Source organism: Lepidochelys olivacea, assembly GCF_965140295.1.
Source record: "Lepidochelys olivacea isolate rLepOli2 genome assembly, chromosome: 17".
NCBI lineage: Eukaryota > Metazoa > Chordata > Testudines > Cheloniidae > Lepidochelys > Lepidochelys olivacea.
The window spans coordinates 8,198,190-8,218,932 of record NC_140427.1 but is presented as its reverse complement, the minus strand read 5'-3'; the positions used below and the strand labels follow the sequence as shown (position 1 = coordinate 8,218,932).

At 44.4% G+C, this 20,743-nt stretch overlaps 1 protein-coding gene across 3 annotated transcripts in view; it reads left to right on the top strand.

Moving 5' to 3' along the window:
- Window positions 1-20,743, top strand: part of HNF1B (HNF1 homeobox B) — a 61,055-nt gene that overhangs the window by 2,524 nt on the left and 37,788 nt on the right. For 2 of the 3 annotated variants that reach the window (XM_084650849.1, XM_084650850.1), the window contains exons 2-4: window positions 11,564-11,763; window positions 16,975-17,239; window positions 18,782-19,020. In XM_084650849.1, coding sequence (XP_084506975.1) covers window positions 11,564-11,763; window positions 16,975-17,239; window positions 18,782-19,020 — 704 coding nt within the window. The remainder of the gene's footprint in view (window positions 1-11,563; window positions 11,764-16,974; window positions 17,240-18,781; window positions 19,021-20,743) is intronic. The other variant, XM_084650851.1, reaches the window with a different exon arrangement.

Sequence of the window (20,743 nt, the reverse complement as noted above, 5' to 3'; positions counted from 1 at the left end):
GTCCTGCCTGCGGGTGGGGGCGGAACCCCCCCGCACAGCCGGGTATCCTCAGCAGAAGCCCGCTGGGACTGAGGCCGTCGGGGACCGGGGAGCGCTGCGGTCCCAGAGCGGGACATGCACTCCCGTAAGGCAGCGAAATCCCCTGCCCCTCCGCCTAAGGGGGGAGAGACGGGGGGGGGGCGGGGGGAAATGCACGGAGGCTCCCTCCTGTTTGTGTCTAAATCGGGTATTTCTAATGCACCCCGCTGTAGTCCCCAAAACCTACAGATTGCACGTCTAGTTACCTTGATTTAAATAATACAGAGCCTCCAGGAGCCCTAACCCTGAATAACCATACAGCATAACTCCAGCAGCATTCAGTCAATCTATCAGACAGGGATTCACCTACAAAGCTCCTTTGCACCCCTCGGGAAACACCCTCAGCTCTCTCCACACCCTCTATCTATAATGGACTATAATGCTCTGTGTAGGTGTATCTGCACCCCCTTGTTGTTTTGTGGTCCTTTGTGGGGCCTCAGTCTTGGGCCCCTATTGTGCTCGGCACAGGGCTTGTATGTCATCTGCAGACACTTTACAATCTGTACATCTGAGACAATGGGGGTGTGGGGGGGGGGAGAGAAGAAGGCCGATTAGTTTAATAGTTCCTTAAAAATGACTCCGCTTAGACACTGGTGAAGATGCATTGATCAGAACAGAACATTTTTCTGTAGTGTTCAGGGTGTTTTCCAGGAGATTCGCATTCCCTATCTTCATTTGCTGTGGTGTGCTCTCCTGCCCTTTGGTCCCTGGGATTCTCTCAGCACTCTGGCTGGAGAGGCCAGGTGTGTGACAGTCCACCCCACACTCCTCTCAGCTGTTCATTACACCTGTCTCTTATGGTGTGCCCTCTTCTGAAGTAGGTGAAGGTCTGAATTCTGCCCCCTTTCCCCAGTGACACCTGTGTAACATCCCTAAAGCTGGTAGGTTTGCTTGGACAATAACTCTGGGCAGAGTTTTGCCCTTTCAGTTCAAAGCTTGCCTCCAGTGCAAACAAGATCCATCACTGTGCAGCAGCAGCCAAAAAGCGAACAAAATGTTGGGAATCGTTAAGAGAGGGATCGAGAATAAGACAGAAAATACCATATTGCCTCTATATAAATCCATGATAGGCCCACATCTTGACTACTGCGTACAGAAGTGGTCGCCCCATTTCAAAAAAGAGATATTGGAATTGGAAAAGGTTTCAGAAAAGGGCAACAAAAATGATTAGGGGTATGGAACGGCTGTCATATGAGGAGAGATTAATAAGACTGGGACTTTTCAGCTTGGAAAAGAGATGACTAAGGGAGAAGATATGATTGAGGTCTATAAAATTATGACTGGTGTGCAGAAAGTATATAAGGAAGTGTTATTTATTCCTTCTCAGAACACAAGAACTAGAGGCTACCAAATGAAATTAATAGGCAGCAGGTTTAAAACAAACAAATCGAAGTATTTTTTCACATAATGCATAGTGAACCTGTGGAACTCCTTGCTAGAGGATGTTGTGAAGGCCAAGACTATAACAGGGTTCAAAAAAGAACTACATAAATTCATGGAGGATAGGTCAATCAATGGCTATTAGCCAGGATGGGCAGGGATGGTGTCCCTAGCCTCTGTTTGCCAGAAGCTGGGAATGGATGACAGGTGATGGATCACTAGATTACCTGTTCTGTTCATTCCCTCTGGAGCACTTGGTATTGGTCACTGTCAGAAGACAGGATACTGGGCTAGAGGGACTTTGGTCTGACCCAGTATGGCTGTTCTTAAGATCAGGCACACTTCCCTGAGGAAGTTCTTTTGCAAAGAACTCCCAGTTTGCTTTAAGCGGAGCCTTTGTGGTCTTGGTCATGTAGGTATCAGTGACATAGGGAAAGATAGCAGAGATGTCCTGGAGGCCAAACTTATGATTTGGTAACAGATTAAAATCCAGGACCTCCATGGTGGCATTCTCCGAAATGCTTCCAGTTCCGCATGCAGGGCCAGTTAGACAGGCAGAATTGCAGGGTCTTGATGTGCGGATGAGATTATGGCATTGGGAGGAGGGATTTAAGTTTATTAGGAACTGGGGAACCTGTTGGGAAAGGAGGAGCCTATACAGGACCTAGATTGCTAGCATGTAAAATTCAAAAGGTTGTAGAGGAGTTTCCAAACTAAGGGCTGGGGGAAAGCCAACAGATGTGGAGGAGCACATGGTTAGGACAAACGCATCCCTTAGTTGGGGACTTATTAAAGGGGAGATTTTATAACCCAGTAAAGAGGAGAGGATAGAAGTTGATAAAGTACAGGTGGGAAATGAAAGGAAACAGTCAAACAAAAAAGAGCCCCAATCAATTACATCACATAAAGGCAGATAACTAAATATTGACACAGTTTGTAAGTGTTTGTATATAAATGCAAGAAGTCTAAATGGGGATATTGTTATAATTAGCATCACAGAAACTTGGTAGAATGATGATAACCAATGGGACATGGTAATACCAGGGTACAAATTATATTGGAATGACTGAATAGGTTGCTTTGGGGGCGGGAGTGGCACTATATGTGAAAGAAAGCCTAGAATCAAATATAGTAAAAATCTTCAAATGAATCACATGGTACCACAGAATCTCTCTGGCTAGAAACGCTTGAATAATAAGAGGAGGAAGCAGTAGAAGTACACTGCCAACCACCTCACCCTCATGGTGACTGTGAAATGCTCAGGGAGATTAGAGGGGCTATAAAAACAAAACCTCCAATATTAATGGGGGATTTCAACTCTCCCAATAGTGACTAGGAACATGTCACCTCAGGATGGGATGCAGAGATTAAGTTTCTAGACACCATTAATGACTGCTTCTTGAAGCACATATACCTGGAACCCAAAAGGGGAGAGGCAATTTTTGATTTAGGCCTAAGTGGTTCACCGGTTCTGCTCCAAGAAGTGAATATAGCTGAACCGCTGTGTAACAACGACCATAATGTAATTGAATTTAACATCCATGTAGGGGGGGGAAATACCAAAGCAACCCATTCCAATGGCATTTAACTTCAAAAAGGGGAACTACATGCAAATGAGGAGGCTGGTTAAATGGAACTTAAAAGGAACAGTCACAAGAGTAAAATGCCTGAAAGCAGCATGGAAACTTTTTTAAAACACCATCATGGAGGCTGAAACAACATACATACCTCTAATAATAATTAACAATAAATATTTAAGTACCTCATGAGCAGGAAGCCCGCCAAACAACCAGTGGGACCACGGGATGATTGCAGGGCTACAGAAGCACTCAAAGGAAGAACTGTCTATTGAAGAGAAGCTAAATGAATTCTTTGATTTGTTCTTCACTGCAGAGGATGTGAGAGAGATTCCCACACATGAGCCATTATGACAAATCTGAGGAACAGTCCCAGTTTTGAGGTGTCAATAGAGGAGGTTTTGGAACAAATTTTTAAATTGAACAGTAGTAAGTCACTGGGACCAAGTGGTATTGACCCAAGAGTGCTGAAGGAATTCTGATATGAAATTGCAGACCTACTAACAGTGTTCTGTAACCTGTCAATTAAATCTGTACCAGATGGCTGGTGGATAACTAATGTAATGCCAATTTTTAAGAAAGGTGATCCTGGCAATTACAGGCTGGCAAGCGTAACTTCAGTACTAAGCATATTGATTCAACCGTAGTAAAGAAGAGAATTATCAGACATTTAGATGAACAGGATATGTTAGGGAAGAGTGACATGGCTTTTTGTAAAGGGAAACCATGCCTCCCCAATCTATTAGAATTCTTTGAGGATGTCAACAAATATGTGGACAAGGGTGTTTCAGTGGATACAGCATACTTGGACTTCCAGAAAGCCTTTGGCAAAGTTCCTCAGCAAATGCTTTGAAGCAAAGTAAAGAGGGATGGATCAGTAACTGGTTAAAAGACAGAAAACAAAGGGTAGGAGTAAATGGTTAGTTTTCACAGTGGATAGAGATAAATAGTAGGTATCTGTACTGGGACCAGTGCTGTTCAACATATTCATAAATGATCTGGAGAAAAAATTAAACAGGTGGCAAATTTTTTGAAGATATGAAATTACTGAAGATAAGTCCAAAGCAAACTGCAAAAAGTTATGAAGGGATCTCACAAAACTGGGTGATTGAATTTCATCTGCCAGTTTGTTGCCCAATGTTGATAAATGCAAAGTAATGCACACTGGAAAACCATAATCCTAACTATACATACAAAATGACGGGGTCTAAATTAGCTGTTACCACTCAAGAAAGAGATCTTGGAGTCACTGTGGATAGTTCTCTGAAAACATCTGCTCGATGTGCAGCAGCAATCAAAAAGCGAACAGAACGTTAGGAACCATCAGGAAAGAGATAAATAAGACAGTAAATGTAATGCCACTATATAAATCCATGGTACCCCACACCTTGAATACTGAGTGCACTTCTGGTTCCCCCAACTCAAAAAAGATAGATTAGAAATTGGGAAAGGTACAGAGAAGGGCAACAAAAATGATTCTGGGTGTGGAACAGCTTCCATGTGAGGCGACATTAAAAAGACTGGGCCGTTCAGCTTGGAAAAGAGACAACGGGGGGGACAGACATGAGAGAGGTCTATAAAATCATGAGCAGTGTGGAGAAAACGAATACAGAAGAGTGTTGTTCACCCCTTCACATAGCACAAGAACCAGGAGTCACCCAATGAAATGAATAGGCAGCAGGTTTAAAGCGAACAAAAGGAAGTACTTCACACAGTGCACCACCTGTGAAACTCATTCCCAAGGGATGTTGTGAAGGCCAAAAGTATAACTGGGTTCAAAACTGAACTAGCTGAGTTCATGGAGGACAGGTCTATCAATAACTATTCGCCAAGATGGTCATGGATGCAGCCCCATGCTCTATGTGTCCCTGAGCCTCTGACTGCCAGAAGCTGGGACTGGAAGACAGGAGATGGATCACTCGATAGATTGCCCTGTTCTTTTCATTCCCTTTGAAGCATCTGGCACCAGCCACTGCTGGAAGGACACTGGGCTACATTGGTCTGACCCAGTATGGCTGCTCATACGTACTGGGAGAGGGAGCTGGGGTATAAGAATAAGTAACCATTTCAGTTATGCTGAACTAAATCCATCTCTGCTGTGATTCCATTGACTTCCATTGGGTTTTGCCTAAGGCGTTGTAGTAGTCACCCTGCCACCTCTGGTCAGAAAATAATAGTTTCTGGCACAATCCCCACTGTGCCTTCTTCTGTGTGGCCCCTTCTGGATAGTGCAGCCACATCTACCAGGCTCCTATTCTATCCAAATGTAAATCCTCTTAAAGACCCACTTCTTCCATGCTGCTTACAGTGACTTTGGCTTACCCATATCTAAATTGCCTTTTGCTGTTTGACTTCCCTTGTCTTCGGCCTACTTGTCCACTTGTGATTGTGAGCTCTGTGGAGCAGAGATTGTCCTTGAGAGTTGGGATGGTGCACAGCACATGGCTGGGGCTATCCTCAGTAAATAATCATAATTAATAATGATGACTGTTGAATGACTCTGGCTAAGAGGGACATGTGACTGCTACATGCAAACAATAGGAATTTGCTCTGTGCACGAGGTGCGCAAAAATCCCCCTATAACTGGAAGGTGAGGCGAGAAATGGCTGGCGAAATATCTGCTGGTGTAGAGGCAGCCTTTCGATGTAGTATAAAGAAGTCTGTTTAAAATAAAAGGGTAAGGGTTGACTGAACATCACACACCTTAGGAGCTTTTAAGCCTTTGCGTGTGTACCAAGAGATACAGATTAGATAGACGGTCTATGCAGAGAGCCTGGTTTATAATCCAAGAGTATAAATTCTTGGCATATTTCTCTGAGGATGTTGTCAAGAGATTTATTTACCTCTTTTCAAGGCTGGAGTGGGGGAGCGGGGGTGAGAGAGGGAGGGAATCCTTGGAAAGAAGCTTCATGTGACCTCAACAATGCAACTTAGCTATGAACAGGCAACCTCCGCTCAGAAGACTAGGCATGGTTTTTAGAAAATCCCTGGTTTGGGTCATACATTCACAGACAAATTATTGTTAGTTATTTTTACTTAGGGATGAACTTCCAGTGACGTCAATAGGAGGAGTTGGATGGACAAGGAACGCAGGATCAGGCCCATTATCTGCTTTGAGAAAACCATGGAATGCTACGCATGTGGAGGGAGTTAAGGTCCAGATTCATGGTGGGGGGTCAAGATGTTCCGTTCACACCAGCTGAAGATCGGGCTCCGAAAATCTAGCTTAGTTTAGTATGAAGTTAACCAGTTTCTCTTAGAAATGCTGAGTTACTCTATTTTAGTAACTTTATTGTTCAGTAATTTTATAAAATCATTCATCTGAGATAAGCCAATGACAGCCAAAGAAAATCCGTATACAGATTGGAAGCAGTGTGGTCTGTCTAGTGGGTAGAGCACTGGATTGGGACTCAGGAGATCTGGGTTCCTATTCCTGGCTCTGGCCTTTTGTGTGACCATGGGCAAATCACTTCCCCTTCCTGTGTTTGTTTCCCCTTTTGTAAGATGGGAATAGTGATACTGCCCTCCTTTTATAAAGCAGCTTGAGATGGAAGGATAAAAAGTGTAATATAAGAGTGTATATATGAGTCACCTCCTGCTCTCTTCGTCATCTTCCCAGGTAACAGGAAAGCAATGAAGCTTTCTTGCCTCTTACATTAGCCGTGGCTTTTATAGGTAATTCTCTGTATAATCTTGAATGCTCTTCCCCTTTGGTAAATAGAACCCAGCTCTTAAAATGATGAGCTCTTTAAGAATCTTTAAATAAATATGTGCAATAAAATGATTCCTCTAGAGGAACACAGAAGCAAGGAAGGGCAAGTCTTATGAGCCAGACATTCAATTTCCAGCACGGGCCAGCCACATCAAGAATAGAGGCTGTGACCAGAGTAGTTTACAGTTTTTCTGGATCTCTGTGTACCTGTAATCCCCGTGCAGAGTGGGAAAGACCTGGCTAGATTAATGTGGATTTGCAACCAAGACAGACTGCTGCTGGATCACCTTGATCATACAGGGAGAGAGGTGACCCATAACAAAGGAATAAATTGGGGAGAGCCAGCACTATCTGAACTTTGATAATAGGAACCCTTCGGGATTCAGTCTTCCCATAGCTAGGGGTAGTTGCGATGACAGCACAGAGCCAGGTAGAACTGCACAATAATCTGTAGGGAATAATTGACTGAATAGATTTCTTTCTCTTCATAAGAGATTCCCCCCCTCCCCCAATGTATTCACCATTCCAAATTCTTCACTGAACACTTTCCACAAATGATCCTTGGTTGGTAGGGTGTTTTTTGTTTGTTTGCTTGCTCGTTTGTTTGTTTGTTTTGCAAGCATTTCATTTAGGGTGTTCAACATTTGAGATATTTTGGCTAGTGCTGACTGGAGGCAGGTCATGTAGCATTGTTTCTGTTCACTGGCTGGATTAGTGTAACCCTTAAAATCCGGTCTGTGGTGGTGGTAAAGTTCCAAACTCACTTTCTGAAAAAAGTCTCTAGTACTGGCTTAAAGCTTGCTGCTTAGGTGAATATTTCCGCCAGTCTACTCGCTTGCTACACTATAAATGGAACGTGATGTAGACACAGTTGGGGCAAGCCAGGTATTATCATCTTTAATTCAAGTGTCTATTCCTGTAAGAGATTTGGGGGGAATGTGTCATCTCTGTTGATGAAGTATAAGAAATGTGAGGATGTCACCCAAATTAGGGACGATAAGCGCAGGACAAATACCTCTGTAGGAGGAGGATGGGAGGCATTCCTGGTCCTGATTGTCTTTCCCACTGATTTCATTGGCTCCACTTGCAGATAATACAAATCAGATTTGACTCTACAATTTTTATGTTGGGGGAATGGGGCAGCTCGGTTTTCTCACCATGAATGAAGATTTCCCCAGATGGTCTGGATCTGGAAGTCTGTCACAACCCTAATGTAACGGTGTTTGCTACAGTTAAGTGTTTGCAGGATTGACCCTGTAAGCACATGAATAACTCAACTTATGGGAATAGTTCAATTGAACAGTGCTTCCCTGCTCAGGTTTTTACAGGTTTGAGGACATGGCATGAAATATAGAGCAGCAGTTTTCAACCGGGGGTCTGGGGCTCCCTGGGGGGGCCATGAGCAGGTTTCAGGGGGTCTGCCAAGCAGGGGTGGCATTAGACTTAATGGAACCCAGGGCAGAAAGTTCAAGCCCTGCCATGTAAGCCTGGGTCCCTGAGCCCCACTAGCTGTGGCTGAAGCTGAAGCCTGAGCTCTTAGCTTTGTGGGGCTCCCTATGGCATGGGGCCCCAGGCAATTGCCCTGCTTGCTACCCCCTGATGCTGGCTCTGGCTTTTAATCTACTGGATATACAGAAAAACAGTTGTTGTGGCATCAGGGGGTCATGAAGTTTTTATAGCATGTTGGCAGGAGGGAGGGGGGGAGGACTCAGAAAGAAAAAGGACCCCCGATGTAGAGCAAAGTCAGTAAGTTCTGAAAACTCACAATTACGGTAATTACAGTTGCTGGTCAATGAGACACCACTCTCAAGCCACCTTATATATGTTCTGGGTCTTTCTGTATTTCTATACATGAGTCTTTCGATATTTCACTGATGTGTGGATTGTCTCCGTCCAGTTCTGTTTAAATAGACTTTGAAAATCATTTACAATCATATAATTTAATTTTGACGCTGTTTGTAACAAACCCTTAGAAACCAATGTTTTCCTCCATCATATGTGCGCACACGTTTGGTATTGAGGAGGGCTGTCCTTAAGCGCTAGGTTATGGCAGCGTATCTCTTGGGGACAGGGCCCACCTTTTTGCTCTCTGTTTGGACAGCGCCTAGACAGGGACTCCTAAGCACTGGTGCAATAATAACAATGTGTAAGTATGTATCATACATACCATGATGTCATATGAATGAATGAATATGTAGGGAAAAAGTCACTGACATACTCCTTTTGAAAAAGTCACCAAAATAATTTGAGGAACTTCATTAATGGCTGGAGCAAAATTAAGGGGTAGGGTGTCAAATTTTGAGTCTGCTATACTGTGTTGGATCCTGCATTCCATAATCAATACACCCCAAACTCCTATTATTATTATTATTTGATTTAATTATTTATTATTTTGTTATTTTTATTACAATAGCATCTAGGAGCCCCAGTTATGAGCCAAGACCCCATTGTGCTAGGTGCTGTACAAACACAGAACAACCACTGGGAATTTTCAGTACTTTGAGAAAGCAGGATTGGGCGTTATTGTTAAATAAAATAGTTATTGTTTTAGAGGGGAAATGAGGGAAAAGTGCACTATTATAACAACATTTTTCCGAACTCACTTTCACATTGTTTACCAGTAGCTTTGTTTTTAAGCTGCTTTCAGGACAAAAGGTAAGAAATCCATGGGATTTTTTTTTCCTTGACAAGTTGAAGGATCCAAAATAACAAATAAATTTAAAAATGCAGTTGGATGGTTATTCCAAGTAAAATATTAGAATATCTCATTATTTTAGTGCACAACTGTGACCAAGTTCATGATCAAAAATGGTTTTTCAGCATAAACCACTTCCTTGTAATTCACCGTCCTTGACTATAAAAATCCAATCATCTTAAATAATTGAAATGTATTTTTGGGTATTAACCTGTCTTTACAATAACTGCCCTTAGCAGATTTAACAGTATTTACCATGTAATGTATTTATTTAGAATGATATGCACCCCAAAAAAGAATGATTGGCCAGACACTGGAGGTGCCCTGGAAATAATTTAAAAATACATTAAAATCAGGTCCTGATCTTGCAAATACCGATACACATGCAGCCTTGCAAAGCCCAAGCATTAAAATCATGAGACGTGGCTCAAAAATAATCAGATTTTAAAAAATAATAAATTTGTCTTCTGGTTTTTAAATTAACAGTGTATTGGGCTCATGTTTTCGGGCTTTCTGCTGGCTACCATGAGGGCTGAAAATATGACTTTTGTAAATGAAAGCTGAGATTCTCACATAACCACTTACTCCAGGAGCTGAGAATTTAAGGGAAGAAAACAAGAAATGTTTGTGATAAAATCCGTACCAGCTGGCAACACTGCTTACACACTGAGTACCCTGGTTGACTGCAAGGGAACTATTGAGAGTGTATAAGGTTACGCATGTGCCCGAATCCACTGGAGAATTTGGGGTCTTCATATTCAACCATAATTACAGTGCAGCACTACAATCCAATATAACCTTCCACGGATGGAACTCAGAAGCTCAAATCACCTTCTCCCTCCTACAGTTCTCCAGGCTTATAATTTCTCTCATCCTGGTTTTAAAAGCCTGGGGGGAAACGTGAGCTTTGCAACATGCCCTGAAGGTCCTCAGAATTGGGCTTTTCAGACCCAAGTCCAAATGTCTGCTCTGACTTGAAACAAACTTTCACAAGCTCTGCCCTGTCTTGGCCTGCTAGAGCCCAGAGTTGTGAAGCATCTGCTGAGCTATCTCTTTACTCAGGTTTTGGAGAAGGCAGCAGGATCATAGGAGGGCTTAGGAGTAAGGTGTGAGTCTCGCTAGTAATGAAGGGCGAAAATACTTACCATTTTAAAGCTATTGTTGGATGTAATTTGTAACGCACCTTAAAGCTGCAAAGGTCTGGGTCTCAACAAAGGCAGTGTTCTGTGCTGTCACACTCCCAATGATCTTCAGTTCTTTTGGGGATCACTCATTAATGCCGTGTGAAAGGGCATAGAACAGAGGCTAGGTAAAAAGAAAAATGTCCAATTTTCACAAAATTAGAAGTCTTCGCTATCCGCTGTGTTTATGGAGGGAACTCCCATTATGGAACCTGGAGCTCCCCGTTGTTCCTACATATCAAGGAGAGGGATTATTATTACCATTACTATTACTCAGACTTAATGCTTCTGTTGGATCTTTTGTTCAAGGATGATGGATCTCAAAATGCTTCATTAAGCCTTGCAACACCCCTGTGAAGCAAGCAAGTTTTATTTCTGTTTTACCTATGAGTAAACTGAGCCACAGACCAAGATTAGGTGGCTAGACAGAGGTGTGAAGCTGGGAATGGAACCTAGAGCTCCAACTCTGTCCCTTGCTTTAATCACTGGACAACATTATCAAATTTACTTTTCATCCAGCTGAGGTTATTCCTGCTGGAAGCGGGATGTGACCGGAAGGTGTAAATTTGTGGATCAAATACTAGAGGGTCAGATTGAGATTAAGGGACTGATCCTGCCCCCTTTGGAGTGAAGGGTCTTCCAGAGCAACAGGGTGGGATCTGTCCTTGTGCAGGGCTCATGGATAGAGTGATTTTTAAGGAGGCCGACCCATCATCAGTGAAACTGCCCAACTTGGGCAATTGCAAGGAAATCCTGTTGTGGGGTTTGGGATGCCCACCTGTAATGGATTCTGGCTTCCCTCGTGCATTCAAAAGGCCTAATGCTGCCATCCTACTGGTAATAGATTCTTAGCCATCAGCCTGAGGTTTTTGTCATTGGAATAAGCTCACCCTGGGCACCCCCCCTCCCAGACCAAACTCACTGTTTGTTTCCCCTGTAGTGAGGACCCCTGGCGGGCGGCGAAAATGATCAAAGGTTACATGCAGCAGCACAACATCCCCCAGAGGGAGGTGGTGGACGTCACAGGCCTGAATCAGTCTCACCTCTCCCAGCACCTCAACAAGGGGACACCTATGAAAACGCAGAAGCGGGCAGCCCTCTACACCTGGTACGTCCGGAAGCAGAGGGAGATTCTCAGACGTAAGTAGTCTGCTTACTTACAGACTAAGTTCCTTCCGGCCTGGGCGCCGCGGCTCGTTACCATGCAGATCTGCTCTGAAAAGTTCCGTATAGTGGGGCTTCGTGTTTCTATTGATACCTCGGTCCAGTCATGCACACGTTTGGCTTTAAACCCCTGATTTAACAGGGCCACATGGTTCAAGTCAAGCACGTGCGTAGTGATTTGCTGCATAGGCATGGATTTACATGCTTAAAATTAACCAAGTGATGAAAATGCTTTGTTGAATCAGGGCTTGAGTCTCTCGGTGGTTTCTGTATCAGATGTTCTCAGTCCATCAGTGAAATGAAGCAGGTAGAAAATGAATAATCCCCCCCTTTTTTCATGCTCAAATCATAGCTTATTGTCTTACTGAGACATTTCATGCCTTGAAGCATGCATAACGTCCTGATTTAGCTGTCCATGTGATCACCACAGCTCCTTGGTAGTGCCATTACTCAAAGGATTATACTGCATTTTTGGTGCTTTGTTTGAAATTTTACTGCATAAAATTAAAAAAAAAGAGATGCATCTTAAGTACATGTTTTTTGGAAAAGCCCATAAGAAATACAGTGAAGCCCACTGAGCAGCAACGTTCAACTTCCATGTAGCCCCCATTAAAATCACTTTGAATTGCCCCATGTATGTGTTACAATTAGAACCAGACAAACCATTCATAAGGAACAACTGATTTAGATGACTTTTGCCTCTCTGTCCGCAGCTTCTCACATTTATTCATTTTTCACAAATATGTGGGAAATATTTTCTTCAAAATATTTTCTTCAAATAATCCTTGGTCCTTGGCTTGTTTCTGAACAGTTTGTTGGGAGGATTCTAAACTCAAGCTGATTTGATTGGACACATAAGTCATCTGATATTATTTCTGTTCCCGGATTGCAAGGGTATGACTCTTAGAATCAAATTTCTGGGGGAGAATACTTGTGCTCTTTGGCCCCAGCTGAGCCTAACTCAAATACCGTGAAGGGTCCCAGCCGCTTCAGTGGGGTTAGTCATGTGCTTCGTTAGGCACATGCATAAGTATCTTTCTGAATTAGGGCCTCGGAATATTTTTATAACGCTTGCTTAAAACTTGCTGTTGCCCTGGATGTTCCAATCAGTGAACTTATTTGCGGCAGTATTTGTGGGAAATGAACCCTTAAAAAGGGGGATGTGAACACAGCAGAAAAAAATCTGTTTTTTCAGAGATGTGACTACTTGAGGAAATCTTTTTGGGGCAATATTTTCCAGTACTCTAGCTTATTTTCTCTAGCAATATTTTCCAGTACTCCAGTACTTATCATGTTTGCCAGGCTGTTAGGAATCTTCCCCTGGATTCTTAAAGTGGCAATGACAAATGCCTTGGACAAAAATTGTAGTTTTAATATATTGATAGAAATATAGTTGTCAATTTAAAAAAAATCATTGAAATCAGCTGGGTTTTTTTGCCTGAATATAAACATGCCTCTGCAGTGTTTTACAAACCACTGGTTGGTTACAGCCTTGTGCTAATGCATGAAAATCAGAAAGTTTAATATATTGGATAATGGAACAAAGAGCAATAATGAGTGTAGGTTTATATGGTGAGACTCACGCTCATGCAGAAGTGCAATTGAGCACACCTTAAGCTTAGGGTTTGTGGGACTTTAAATGGTACTGAAACTGATGAATTTCACCCACAAAGACTAGGCCTTGCCAGAGAAACTGGTTACTTCGTGATAGAATTAGTCAGCAGGTGATGGGAGCTCAGTGAACATGACATATTTGGATCTTAGTAAAGCATTTGCTACAGCATCTGTGAGAGGCCAGGAACAAAAAATAGAAGCAGGATCGACTGATGAAGTCTGATTCTGATCCCATTGGTGGGATTTGTCATTGAATTCAGTGCGAATGGGAACAGATCCTAGAAGTAAATACGCATAACTTTTAAGTGATCAGTAAGTTGGGGCACATGAATTTGCACATGTTTGAAGGAGGGAGATGATTTTGGGGGTAGCTTGGGGTGATGGGCTGAAATTAAGAAAGAGAACTTTCCTGCGTGGACAGGGCAAGGGACTCGGTGACCTCGTTCTTGACTAGTCTGATGTCCCTGTCGAAATGAAATGAAGTACAAACTAAATGAAGCAAGCAGCCAGCCCAAGTGGTGGAAAGTTAATTAGAATTTTAAAATTCTTTGCTTTAATGATCTAAGGCCAAGTTTGTAGCTGTATATGGAAGGACAATAGTGTTTCCTCCATCATTCCTTTTAAAGGAGTATGGCCCCTTTTAAAACAAAAATCCCTAAAATTCCTGGGTGCTGCATTTCCATGTTTCCTGCAGTGATTCTTAGGCAATGAAGAATGCAGAAAGGTTTCAGGTTGTTCCTGTGGCCTTCTTTAACAATCCCAATCTCGCTTGTGCCATCGAGTTGAATGGCCCCACAGACCTCGACTTTACTCATGTAATTAGTCCTTACTTCTGCAATTCATCTCATTGAATCCAACTGGGGCTATCCACGTGAGTCAAGGTTTGCCGGGGTTGAGCCCTAAACTGTGTCTTAACAAGTAGTTCAAAACTTGTCCTCCCAACGGGATGGAGTATCGGTCTATTTCAGAAAGATACGGAGTCCAGAAAGTCTTTCAAACTGAATGTCATTGCTTTGAAAATCCACCTAGAGGGAAAAAATACCAACCTCCTGCTCCAACCTTGGCCTCTGTTTTCTGCTTCTCTTGTTGTTGTCCCAAGGGAAAAGCTATTATAAAAAGAGGGAGAATTTCCCTGCAAAACCGAGAATAATAAAACCGGCCATCAATCTCCCTTTACTGCTGCGCAGACAGGCCCCAGCTCTGTGGCAGGCAGGCATGGAAGGTCACCCGTTCTCCTCATGCCTCTGCTGAGCTGCATTGCCCAAGGTGTTCGGTTTTGGAAATGGCGATCCCGCTGCATACATGGGTTGATTTAAGCTTCCTTATTGCTGTAGGAGTGTGTGTGTGTTTCCCATTAATTTGAAATGGAGCTGTATCAAAGGAGGGGAGTTCTTTAGGAACAAAGAGAGGCAGAATTCGGGGGGGATCTTTGAAGTCTGACTGCCTAACTCATAATGTATTAGTCTAAGTTCACAGAATCCCCCACCCCCGAACAAGTACACGGCAGGCACAGAAAGCCAGGCCATGAATATGTATGGCCTGCATATGACTTCTCATTAAGGGAGCTGCCACACAGCTCAGTGAGGCTCATACATATCCATAATAATTTTAGAACATGCATCTGCGGCTGTGTCTTGGCATAGGCATGGGAAGGCATTTCGCAGATTAGCTGCAGTCGCAAGATGGAGAGGTGAAGCTCAGAGAAAAGCCACATATTCGGGAAAGCTGGACCTTTGCCCTATGGAACCTTCTCTGAACTGCCAAAAATTCTGAACTTCCCACCCGCAGTCGTTGGTCATTGTCTTGGGACGCTGCACTTCCAGGTCCCAGCTTGGTGCAGAGGGGAGAGAACCTGGTCTCATAAGATTTCCAGCCTGGCTTTGCAAACTTAAGAGATTTGCACAGAGAATCTTCCAAATCCTTGGATGCGTTCTCTGAACTTTGAATGGAACAACTGACCCTTTCAGATTAGCCCATGGCTACTTGATTATTACTGCATACTTGTAGCATCTTGAGGCCTTGACGTGGGGCTGGTCTACACAATGTTAGGTCGGCCTAACTACATTGCTCAGAGCAGTGAAAAATGTCACACGCTGTGCGATGTAATTAAACTGAGCTATGCTTCAGTGTAGACACTGCTGGGTAGACTGAAGAATTCTTCCATCCACCTAGCTACTGCTTCTCGGAGGGGTGTATTTACTACAACAATGGAAGAACCCCTACACCTAGTAAGAAACAGTCCCTGCCCTGGAGAGCTCACCCTCAAGACAGACAAATGGTGGGCGCTGGGGGAACTGAGGCACAGAGAAACTGAGTGACTTATCCAAGATTGCCCTTGGCACCTTTCTCTCGAGTTGATATCTGCTCCATTTTGAGAAGTTGGCTATTTATTTTTTATGCAACTGAGCCCCTCTGAAACATTACTGAACAGATTCACAGCACCCTGCTGAGAGAAGAAACTGAGGCACAGATAAGGGGAGTGACTAGCCCAATTGCCAGCCTTCCTTGAATGTGTCCTAACCACAAGCCATTCCCTATCTCCCCCTTCCCACCAGGGTAATAATCTGTAAAGTGCACTGATGGCTCTATATAAAACATTGAAATTAGGGGTTACGTTTAGTGCTCAGCTACATTCGTGTCAATCCAGAGCAAACCCACTGAAGCCGGTAGCTATTCTGGATTGGCACTGGTGCTGCTGAGTGCGGGATGGGGTGTGGAGACTGGAACTCTGGGGAAGCCCGTTGGAAGGGTAACGTAAACCAGTCTAAAAAGCATCAAAGATGCAAACAGCTCACCCAAGAGAGGGTCCATTAAAAGGTGTCGGGGTTGCCCTAAAGGGCCAGCCTTGGTCTTAGTACACGGTTTTGTGCAAGGGCTGTTCACAAGTCTGTATTTCATGTTTTTCATTGCTAGGGAGTGGGTGGGTTTGGGAAAGGCAGGGAGAAGTGGGTTCCCTCTCTGATCCTGCTGGTATCCAGATTGCTGCCTGCAAGTAAATTGCCTATTGTTTCAAACTGCAGTCCTGCTAAGGCTCTTTAGGAGAAGAGATCAATGGCACAGACTGAAGTGATTAGCCAGTCCCAGTCTCACACATCCAAGGATAACTTTATTGACCTTTCAGTTGATGGCAGTGGTGTTTGGCTGGTGTGTACTGTGCTGGGTCTCAAAATTGTTCATGTGACTTTGCTAACAAACAAAGCAAAGAAATTGGCGTCAATGCAGCAATCACTGGGTGATAGTCTCTGGCCCGTTTTATGCAGGAGGCCTGACGAGATGGTTCCTCCTTATCTTAAAATCTACTGTTATTTTTATTTATTATTTATTTGTATTGTGGTGGTGGCCAAGAGCCCCATCCACTGACCAGGGCCCCCTGGTGGTAGGTGCTGTACAAACAAAAAGATAGTCCCTGCCTGAAAGAGCTTAAAATTTCAGTATAAAACAGACAGCAAGTGGATACAGGGAGGCAGATGGGGGAGCACAAGGAAACAATGTGACGATATGAATATGAATGCAGGTTATTTTCTGAGTGGCAGTGGCTACAGGCCAGATCAAATCTGCTCCTTTCTCTTTCAGAATTCAACCAGACAGTCCAGGGTTCTGGAAATATGACAGACAAAAGCAGTCAGGATCAGCTGCTGTTTCTCTTTCCAGAGTTCAATCAGCAGAACCAGGGCACGGGCCAGCTCGAGGACACCTGCTCTGAAACCCCCAGCAAGAAGATGCGACGGAATCGATTCAAATGGGGGCCTGCCTCGCAGCAAATCTTGTACCAAGCCTACGACCGGCAAAAGAACCCTAGCAAGGAGGAAAGGGAAGCCTTAGTGGAGGAATGTAACAGGTAAAATGGCACTGAGTTGGCTCAAGAGAATATTACTCTCCCCCCAGCTCCATTGTCTCTCAATTAGCTGGAAAGCCTTTGTTTAAAAAAACAACCAAACCAAGGAAGCCCCAAATCCCTATGGTCCTAGGCTTCTAGTTGGTGCTGTTGGAGAGAGGGAATCTGCTATACTTAATAGGAGCCTGGCTCCACGGATAAATGACAATCGAATCCTGGAAAATATGTTCCATCACTTCCCTTCTGCACAATTCTTCAGTGAAGGCGCCTGTCAGCATAGTTAATTCACCTCCACCAGAGGTGGTAGCTGTATGGATGGGAAAAGCCTTCCCAGCAACGTAGCGTTGTCTACACCAGGGGTTTGGTCGGTATAACTGAGTCAGTCGGGGTGGGAGGGGATTTCACCCCCTGTGAGTGACACTGTTATACCGAGGTACATTTCCAGTGCAGACCTGGCCTGAGCATAAATTCTTTCCTTCCCCAAAAGAAGATGCGATGGGCCTGAGTTCAAGGTTTGGCTCAGACATTCCCCAAGGCTTCTGTGCATGTGCGTGTATTTCTGTTGATTGAAGCTCTGATCCAGAAGAGCAGCCAAACATGTACATAACATGAACATGAGCAACACCACTGCAATCAAGGGGACTATTCAAGTGTTTGCCATTGAACTAGGCGCTTACGGCCTCTGCTGGATCAGGGCCCTGTACAGGCCACAGAGTTTGGATCCGAATCCCAGCTCTTTCCAAGTTCAGTGGTATCCACACACAGGGTTTGGGTTTGTGCCCATCCCGAATGCCAAGTTTAGCCTTGTTTAGGGAGGGGTGGAAAAATCAGAACCACGCCCCCCACCAGCCCAACCCTTTGCCCATTTTTACACCCAGCACAAAATCAAACCACTCCTTGGGGTTCTCAGATGCTGAGAATTACTTTTATTTTATTAACTTTTTTAAATGCTGCTTTGGACTAATAGATCTTGGCCAGGATTGGAACTGCAGCTGCAAGGTGCAAGCAAGGGCAAGGAGAGGAAGGGTCAACCAGTGCCTTAGATTGGGATTTGGGTTACAGGGGTTCAATTCCCTGTTCTTCCCCCACCCAGAATTCCTGGGTGACCTCGGGCAGGTCACGTCGTCTCTCTGTGCCTCAGTTCCCCATCTGTAAAATAGGGCAGTGCCATAATCCCATTTCACCGGGGTTTAGTGAGGATAAATACCAAGAGGTGATGGACCAGATAAGTACCCTCCATGGACGGGTGATCTTATAAACACCTACAAAAAATGTCTTGCGAAAGAGTGTGATCTAGCTGGTGTGCTGCTGTTTCACCGTGTGGCCTTGGGCAAGTCACCCTTCCCCATTCTGCCTCGGTTTCCCCACCTGTAAAATAGGGGTTTTGCTTCATCACCTACTGTGCAGAGATGTCACGGGGATGCACTCGCTATTGTCCTTATAGTGCTTTGAACCAGTAAAGGGCCATGGAAATGCGATGTATCATTATGGACTTCATAGCAGCAAGTGACCCATTCCAAAGTGTTCTCTTCATTCCCCACCTAGGGCGGAATGTCTCCAGCGAGGAGTGTCCCCCTCCAAAGCGCACGGGCTGGGATCCAACTTGGTGACGGAGGTTCGCGTCTACAACTGGTTCGCAAACCGACGGAAAGAGGAGGCTTTCCGCCAGAAGCTGGCCATGGATGCCTACAGCACGAGCCAGCCACACAGCATGAACCTCCTGCTGTCCCACAACTCACCCCATCACACGCAGCCCAGCTCTTCGCCCCCCAGCAAAATGGCAGGTAAGTGAGAACCTAACTGTGTGCAAAGGGGAGTAGGAATCGGTTTTTCAAACCGCTTCTTAGTGTATGTGGGGAGGGAAGAGTGATCTTGTGGGAAGCAGGAATCTGGAGATCTAGCTCTGTTGTCTCTGTGAGCTGGAGTGATTTTAGTCTGTTTCCCTTGTCTGTAAAATAGGGCTAGATTCCCTAAGTGACAGGGTGGTGGTGATGTGGCTTGATGCAATATTGTCTGTGAAGAAGAAGGATGAGCTTGTTGTGAAGGCACCAGACTGGGTCTCGGGAGGCGTGGCTTCCATTCTTGGCTCTGTGACAGATTCTCTTTGTGACCTTGGGCAAGTCCCTTTGCCCCTCTGTGCATCAATTCCCTGTTTGTACAATGCAGGGGTGTGGTACTTTGCTTTTCCAAACCTGGACCTGGGGTAGAGTTTAAGGCTTTAATCTGTCTGGTCTATTTAAACTCCTTGAGACAGGGACTGTCTCTCTTAATATGTGTATGTAAAACACCTGATACAATGGGACTCTGATCTTAGCTGGCCCCTCTGGGTGCTACCGTAATACAAACGTGAAGGTGTTGGAGAAGAGCAGTAGATGATGATTACTGATGTTATGTATTGATTGCAAGTTGGATTTCAACAAGGTGGAGCCTCTTTTGATTTTTGCTGGTTTTATGACATTGATTCGATTCCTTACACTAGCCAGAACCAGAAAAGAAGTGTGTGGCTTTCACTGCTTTGGGCATTCACTGGGTGTGCAAGTGAGTTTACTGGGGGAAGAAAGGGTGCGGCAGGAAAAGCAACTAAGAAGGATTTGATTGTAAGCTCTTTGGGGCAGGGCCCATCTTTTTGTTCTGTGTTTGTACAGCGCCTAGCACCATGATGCTACTAGGGTGCTACCACAATGCAAATAAATAGTAGTAGTAATAAGAAGGGTGAAAGATAAAGCAGCCATGTAGTTCCACTTTCAAAACACAGCCCTGTCCTCCACACTGGGGAGTGTAAGCAGATGCAACATTTATGGCGGGGTAGAACGTAGTCCCCATGCAATAGCAAATTGGTGTAAGTCACTCATTTTGCACACCCACTGAACACGAACTGGAGCAAGTTTACATGCTTTCTACCCCTTCGGCCCAATATGTAACTTGCATCCCATTTATTTCATGCCTGAATGTGACCCTAAGAATCATTCCTCTGACCTGTAATGTGAAATCAGTGGGGTTGCATGAGCGTAGTTGGGAGCAAAATTTGTCTCCCTGTTACGTGAAGTATCCCCTGTAATTCTCCTTCAAACTGCTGCTAAGTCACTCTTTCTGAAATGAGCACTGTCCAAACTTCCGCTGCAGAACCCCCATGCCATGCAAAACTCCCCTGCTTTCGGGCTTTACTTACAAATCCAAGTTTTGACTCACTGAAAGTACTGCTAAGATTCACAAACCCACGTTGAGTGGAGCCTCCAGGTCTCCACTAAGCTGAGGAGCGAGTTACAATAGTGCATTGGAACTAGGTGAAACTTGGCCAATTTGACTTGAACTTTTTGCACTGAGATTTTGCATTTGCTTCAGGCCTATGCAGGAGGGTTGAGCTAATCCATGAGAGTCTAAACCCCCTGTCACCGCACATGTCTACAAACCCCCACGAGAGAACACTCAAGGATGGGATCTGAGTGGGGTTTGAAAGAGTGGATTGATCAGATACTCAGAAAACAGCAGGATAAGCCACTCAATGTC